The sequence below is a fragment of the Mus musculus genome, chromosome 4 (genome assembly GCF_000001635.26).
Source record: "Mus musculus strain C57BL/6J chromosome 4, GRCm38.p6 C57BL/6J".
Lineage (NCBI taxonomy): Eukaryota > Metazoa > Chordata > Mammalia > Rodentia > Muridae > Mus > Mus musculus.
In genome coordinates this window covers 73650910-73658491 of record NC_000070.6, presented here as the reverse complement: position 1 = coordinate 73658491, position 7582 = coordinate 73650910, and the positions used below count along the sequence as shown (strand labels likewise).

At 44.8% G+C, this 7582-nt stretch overlaps 1 protein-coding gene across 1 annotated transcript; it reads right to left on the bottom strand.

Annotated features, from left to right (window-relative positions):
- Positions 1-1199: 1199 nt before the first annotated feature.
- On the bottom strand, positions 1200-7582 carry Gm11238 (predicted gene 11238). Its single transcript, NM_001277512.1, has 6 exons — positions 7544-7582; positions 4340-4427; positions 3564-3872; positions 3208-3285; positions 1923-2228; positions 1200-1619 (listed from the first exon to the last, which is right to left on the bottom strand). Exons 1-6 carry the CDS (start codon positions 7580-7582, stop codon positions 1324-1326), a joined length of 1116 nt encoding a protein of 371 aa, NP_001264441.1. The 3' UTR covers positions 1200-1323.

Here is a 7582-nt window from a genome sequence, read left to right as displayed (position 1 = left end):
AACAACCCTGAGATTCCATCTCACACCAGTCAGAATGGCTAAGATCAAAAATTCAGGTGACAGCAGATGCTGGCGAGGATGTGGAGTAAGAGGAACACTCCTCCATTGTTGGTGGGATTGCAAGCTTGTACAACCACTCTGGAAATCAGCCCGTCGGTTCCTCAGAAAATTGTACATAGTACTACAGGAGGATCCCGCAATACCTCTCCTGGGCATCTATCCAGATGTTCCAATCGGTAATAAGGACACATGTTCCATCATGTTCATATTATTTATAATAGCCAGAAGCTGGAAAGAACCAAGATGCCCCTCAACAGAGGAATGGATACAGAAAATGTGGTACATTTATACAATGGAGTACTACTCAGCTATTAAAAAGAATGAATTTATGAAATTCCTAGGCAAATGGATGGACCTGGAGGGCATCATCCTGAGAGAGGTAACCCAACCACAAAAGAAGTCATACGGTATGTACTCACAGATAAGTGGATATTAGTCCAGAATGTTAGAATACCCAAGATATTAGATACAATTTTCAAAACACATGAAACTCAAGAAGAATGATGCCCAAAGTGTAGACACTTTGCCCCTTCTTAGATTTGGGAAGAAAACGCCATGGAAGGAGTTACAGAGACAAAGTTTGGAGCTGATAAAAAAGGATGGACCATCTAGAGACTGCCATATCCAGGGATCCATCTGACAATCAGCCTCCAAATGCTGACACCATTGCATACACTGGCAAGATTTTGCCGAAAGGACCAAGATATAGCTGTCTCTTGTGAGAGTATGCTGGAGCCTAGCAAACACAGAAGTGGATGCTCAGTCAGCTATTGGAAGGAACACAGGGCCCCCAATGGAGGAGCTAGAGAAGGTACCCAAGGAGCCAAAGGGATCTGCAATCCTATAGGTGGAACAACAATATGAACTAACCAGTTACCCCCCCCCCCCCACCCCTCCCGGAGCTCTTGTCTCTTGCTGCATATGAATCAGAAAATGGCCTAGTTGGCCATCAGTGGAAAGAGAGGTCCATTAGTCATGCAAACTTTATATACCTTAGTACAGGGGACAAGAGGGCCAAGAAGTGGGAGTGGGTGGGTGGAGGAGTGGGTGGGGGAGTGTGTTTGGGACTTTTGGGATAGCATTGGAAATGTAAATGAAATAAATACCCAATTAAAAAAATGAAAAAAAAAGCAAAGAGTTGTGTCAAAATAATTTATTTGATTTCACATTTCCTTTTCAATAAGATAGAGACATTGAGGATCCATACAGTGCTGGAAGATTCTTAGTGGTTTTCAGAGGAAAAAGAAAAGTCCCCATATGTCTTCACTGAGGACTTGAGCTCTCATCACGAGGTGACCACGGCAGCTGAAAGTTGTTGTCTCCAGGGAGAGAGGCCTGAAATACATGTTGAACTGGCAATGGATAGGTGGCATTCCAGGCATCCCATCTGGGAACCAGTAAGTCCTGACTGGACATGATTAGTAATGGGATCCAGGGAAGCTGACCAGAAGATGCAGCCATGCCATAATCCCAAGGCTGGTATACAGGAGATGGCATCACCATTGGAGTTTGAGGGTTTGAGGAAGGCCTGTGGTAACCAGACCAATTATACTGAACACCTGAGAGGAGAAAAAAGAGAGAAAGAGAAAGCATAAACATGGCACCCTCACTCTCCCTGAGTCACTCTAAGTAATTGCCTGTCCTCTGGGTCAGAGTCAACTATGAACAAGTCCAAATTCCATTGCCTTGAGGTGACACAGGAAGTTAGACATGGGAGACCAGAGTTTGTGCTGTATGCAACAACACAGCCCTGTGGGAATGGGGCTTCACTCCATAGTCTGCTCAGCTCTGTCCTCATGAAGGACAGGCCATCTGATGCCACCACTTACAGAACCCCAAGTGTCTGTGCAGAAGAGACTCACCTGGAACATGGCCTCTCTGACATTTGGGGTCGAAGATCCTTTCCAGATAATCTCTATAAGGAGAAAACAAGGGTACAGTCCTTGATCTCTCTCTACTGAGAGTGGAGTGCAGATCCTTCATGGTCCACATCAGGTCCAAACAGCTTTGGATGTCCTTGAACAGGCCTCGATGATAGAGACGCTGGCAAACAAGACTGCTCTTCTGCTTGATCTTCTGGCCTGGGTGGCCAAATTCCCGTTCAACCACTTGCCACTCCTGCAGGAAGATCTTGATTTCAGGGTCGGTCCATGGGCTAAAGGAAGGGCCTGCAGAGACGGAGGGGCAAGATGAATATATCAGAGGTCACACACACGAACCTGTCACCTTTACTCAGGGATTCTCCCTGAACATTGAACTGACAAAAAAATGGTTACTTTCTGTTATCAAGACATTGGGAACACTTGCAGGAGAGCCCAGGATCCAGAGTCTACCAGGCTCTTAATACCAAGAGGTACACTCACTGGGAATTCATCAGTGTCTTCAGCTTTAGAAAATAAATAGGAGTTCAGATTTAGGTTTTAGCCAAGGGCAGGTTTCAGGCAATATCAACCAACCTAGGAGGACCACACTGTCTCAATTTAAAAATATCAGAGACACCGAGTGAAACCAAGGTCAGTTCATTGAAGTTTCTTTTATGAATTGGGGTTTCCTTCCATGGTGCTGGCCATCCTACAGCTCACTAACACTAAGCCCAACCTATCTAGGACACCACACTGATGTGCTTGCCTCTGGCTCCCCCTCCCAAGTACTGGAACTAAAGGCATGGGATGCCAATGTCACACGTTTCCTAAATATCTTCACTTCTTGGAAAGTTAGGCTGAAAAGCAGACACAAGCAGAACTTTATTGGTTTGTTTCCTTCTAACTATGATATAATCAACTTGACGACAAAGAACAGCCATGACAAGCCCACCTCCTGTCAACTCCTGACTAGGATGTCACCTTAGGTCATGACTCCTTTCCAAAGGAAACAATAGCAATAAGGATACAATCAGAGAAGGGTGATAAAGCCATCCAAGGAGGAATGGCAAATGCATTGCATATTTAACAGTGTCATAGTCATACCTAACGTGATATAATATCCCCCACACAACTCCAAAGGCAAGGGAAAATATCAAAGGACATATGGGAGTTCCAAACCTTCCAACAGGAAATCAGAATTTCATCACCCTTGGACATCATCAGTGATGAGTTCCCCTTAAGCTTTCCACTAGTGTGAGGGATGCGATAACGCCAAAGTGCATACCTAGAGAGATGGCACCATCAATGCAGAGGGAAGGTGCATAGGAAGCTGGTGGGTTACCGTGCCCATCAAACCAAGGACCTGAGTGAGGAGAGAAGAAAGAGAAGGCGTTTAAAATGGCACCCTCACTCTCTTTGAGGCGCTATAAGTGGTTGTCTGGACTCTGGGTCAGAGTCAAGTATGAACAAGAACACATTCCATTGCCTTGGAGTGACAGAGGAAGTTTGAAACACAGAGCAGCCCACTATGGGAAATAAAGGCCTATGGGAAATGGACTTGCAGCATTTGTGTGCTCTGCTCTATGCCCAGCTGATGCTTTTCTCTGGGACGTCAAAATCTCCTCTACACAAGAGACTCACCTGGCACATAGCCTCCCTGGGATCTGGGGTGGCCCAAGATCTCGTACAGGATCCATTCATAAGTCGAATACAAGCGGTAAGCCCGGGGCCTCTCGTTACAAAGACTTGTGTGCAGGTCCTTCATCTTCACCATCACATCAAGGCAGCTATTCTTGCTCTTCCTCAGACCCCGATTAGAGAGGCGTCTGCTAAGGGACTTGGCCTTCGCATGCATCTTATTGCCTGGGTCTCCGAGTTCATATTCAACCATTGCCCACTCTTGCAGCAAGATCCAGATTTCATCCTCAGTCCACGGGCTATCACACGGACCTGCAAGGCAAAGAGGGATGCGATGAGGATATCAAAGGTAACACACATGACCATGTCAACTTTGCTTAGGGACTTTCCCTGCACACTGATTGGCCAACGATGGCTTCCTTCATTTTCAAGTGGTTATGAACACAGTCTTACCAGCCCTGTTGCAGCACCTATCCTGCTCTTCACAGCAAGAAGTACACTCACTGGGAAAGCATAGGTGTCTGCAGATTTAGGGATGGTTTGGTCCCAGAATACAATGGGATCCACAGCATTAGTGCTACCAGGGAATGTTGGATCTGTAGAGACTCATAACCACATCCACAACAGGGAGACACTCAGAGCCTTCTGGGACAAGGGCATAAATCAGGGACCACTGAATGCTGGTCTATCCTTACTACAGATTTCCAATTCGGGGCTCTTTCATATACTCGAGGTCAAAGAGCAAGAGAATAGAAGAGCAGGGATTTCACTCTGAATACCTGAGGAACTTTGGCCTTCTTGCCTCAGCCTCCTCCTCCTATTGGCTTCTTTGTCATTTCTCACACTTTGGACTCGGTTATCTTCTCTCTGTGCAGAAAGGAAAAAATTAAATATTAAAACAGGTTGCAAGCTACAGGAATCCCTGTTCCTCAGCTGTGAATGGACTCAGGTAGCAGCCTCCAGTTGCATAAGCTAAAACAATGCACCCTTACTTCCTCATTCACAGATGCTGGTCCATTCTCTTCTAATGGGAGAGTAGGCCTGTGAGGTTAATCCAAAGAGGATCGACAGTGAACAGGGCAGGAGCTATTGAACAAGTGGAGGAAAGAAACTGAAGCACCTCTCCTTTGAGAAGACCACAGCCACTCACTCTCTCCAGTTCACATTCTTACCATTTTCGGCAGGGGAAAATATTCCCTTTCAAAATCTAATCAACTCCAGCTGTGCTTCAGACACAATAAGATATCAAGAGAAACTGTGTGAAACTACACTTATCCATCCTAAGTCACACAACATGGGTGTCTGACAGGTGGCCATAATGGCATTCACTCCTAAGAGGAATGGGGATTCTCAGAAATTTAACATCATTCTTGGCTCCATAGTTGGTTGTGGGCTAAAACCTAGAAACCCAAGGACAAAATAAATCTAGTTGTTGTACCTCTTCAATTTACAGACATGGGTTCAAATTCAAGGTAGCTAACCATATTTTGTATGTGGCTAGGCACAAATAATCCAGTTATCCTACAGAAAATAGGAGTGAATATAATTGCCCCCAACTCACCTGCATTTTGTCTCCTGAGCTTCCTTTCCCGAACACAGTGAGGAAACTAGGGTCTAATGTGTCCCGGTGTTCACAAGAGTCTGCAGTGCAAGGAGCTCTGCTTACTTCCCTGGACTACTACAAGTAGGAGATTCCTGTGCAAATGTGGTCCTTTATAAAGCTCTACAGTTTAATTGAATCTGACCCACCCAACCCATGGGTTTAGGGTGGCTCAATTGTTGACCTGGGGCCTTTAATCCTACATCCCATGCTGAGGAAAGAAACAGGCTCATGAGCAGGATCTCCTAGGCTACATAGCAAGACCCCACCGTCTCTACTGAAAATGACCAAAGAAACTAAGTTACAACTAGGCCAATTAATTTAAGTTCATTTTATGAGACAGAGTTTATTCACCTAGTCCTGGGCATTCTTCAACTCACAAAGCTAAGACCAAACTCTGGTGTGTGATACACCGATCAATCCACTGCCTATAGCTCCCTCTCTCATATGCTGGGATCTAAAGTAAGGCCCAGACATTAACACATTTACTAAATACCTTCTTAGGTGTCCTGGCTTCCTCCTCTGGATGAAGGCATAGGATTCTCGGGTGCTGCACCACCATGTCTGCCTAGATGCTGCCATGATTCCTCTCTTCATGATATGGGGCTGAACTTCAGAACCCCTATGTCATTCCCAGTTAAATGTTGTCTTTCCTAAGAGTTGTTGGACATGGAATCTCTTTAGAGCAATGGGAACCCAAAGTCAGGCAGAAGTTGGTACCAGCACTGAGATATTGATGTCATAGACCTGAACACGTTTTGATTTAAAGGAAAGTGGGTTTGGGGGACTTTAGATCAGGAAAGCCGTGGAATGTCTTAAGTGAAGCTGGATGGGTCATTCTAGCAGGGACATGGATGACACTGATGCTGAGAGTGAATTGAACTGTGGGTGTAGGGCTCAAGAGGTTGGTTTCAGAGGAGAAGAATGTTAGTATGTGGCCTAGAGACTGTTTTTTCTGCTATTTGGTGGAAAATATGGCTGCTTTTTGCCCTTGTCTGAAGAATTTGTTTGAGGCTAAGGTGAAAAGACTGAGATCATTTGAAATTGCAAAGGGAGTCTATAAAAAGTCTTTAAAAGAATAGACTTTGTTCTTTGGTTTACAGTGATCAGGAGCTTAAGGACAAACATAACAATCATAAAACTAAAACAACAACAAAAAAAATCTATGGTTCAAAGGCAAGCAGATCTTTGAGTTCATGATGAGCCTGTCTCATTCCAAGCTCTAGGTGAAAAAAAGGTTAAGTACAGGCGTGGTGGGGCACACCTTTAATCCCAAGACTCAGTAGACAGAGGCCTGTGTATCGCTGAATTTAAGGTAGTCTACAGACTAAGTTCCAGGAGAGCCAAGCATAGGCAATGAATGAAACCACTGAACACAGAAAGCTGGTAAAGATGGAATAGAACATGGGGTGCCATGTCCCAGTACACCAAGCAGTAGAACCCTGCAGCTTTGGCCCAGTACAAATTAGGCATCAAGTATATTGCAACCTATTATTAAAATGGGTTCAACCTCGACTCTAGCCTGCCATCCCACAAATGTACTTGAAGAGAAATGTTATTAGATTATGGGGGAAGTGGACTTGTTCATCAATACTTTTTAGGAGGCAAGCTCAATCTTTGGCAGCAGTTAAGTCCCATAGCAAACCGCAAATAGGATACAGTTGTTGCAGACCAGTCCTCTAGGCAGGCAGATACCACATTCGAACCGGCACCTTCGGTCCCTTCTCTACTCAGACACACAAGGCACAAACCAGAAGCTACAATCCGGTCAGGAGGAAACTGACAGATATGACAACTGGCCTGAGGAGAGCCCACAAAGCAGACATCTGATGCAGGAATCTAGGTAGGATTTCTTGGATGAGGGTTTCTCAGTGGTAGCTAGCTTTACCACCTGTAATAACTCAATGTCCCTAGGTAATGCAAGCCAATACTTGTGTATACTTAGGGAAGAATAGTGACTCAGAGAAACCCAAACCACCGCTCAGGGCTCATTCCCCCTAATGTTTGTAGAGTCATTTTATACGCCAACATCACAGGTCCTTTCACATGTTTGCTATATCAAATATCCTTTCACCTGTTTCTGCTTCAGCAAAACATCCTTTACCCGTGTCTTCCTCAGGGAGACATCCTTTCACCTCTGTGCCTCAAGAAAACATCCTTTCAAATAATTAACTTTGCAAAAAACTAGGAGTTTCCACTTCAATGTGATTCTAGCTCTCAAATCAGGAATAGAGGAGGTTAGTGGGACAATTGATGCTGGTTGAATAATGCATAGAAATTAGAGGGTATTATAAAGGGACCACCATCACTGAGGAGAAATCTTCTGGGAAGTGTGATCTGAGAGTACTAAGAAGCTGTGTTCCAGAGATTGCCAAGATTGTACCTCATACTGTAGCTGGACGTGGTAATCGGTGAGATTCAT

Coding starts and splice junctions, on each gene's coding strand:
- Gm11238 (NM_001277512.1), bottom strand. CDS start 7,582: ATGAATCTCACCGATTACCACGTCCAGCTACAGTATGAG. Junction 3,286..3,563: donor CCAGGGAGGCTATGTGCCAG/GTGAGTCTCTTG, acceptor CTCCTCACTCAG/GTCCTTGGTTTGATGGGCAC. Junction 2,229..3,207: donor TGATGGTGCCATCTCTCTAG/GTATGCACTTTG, acceptor CCGTCTCTGCAG/GCCCTTCCTTTAGCCCATGG.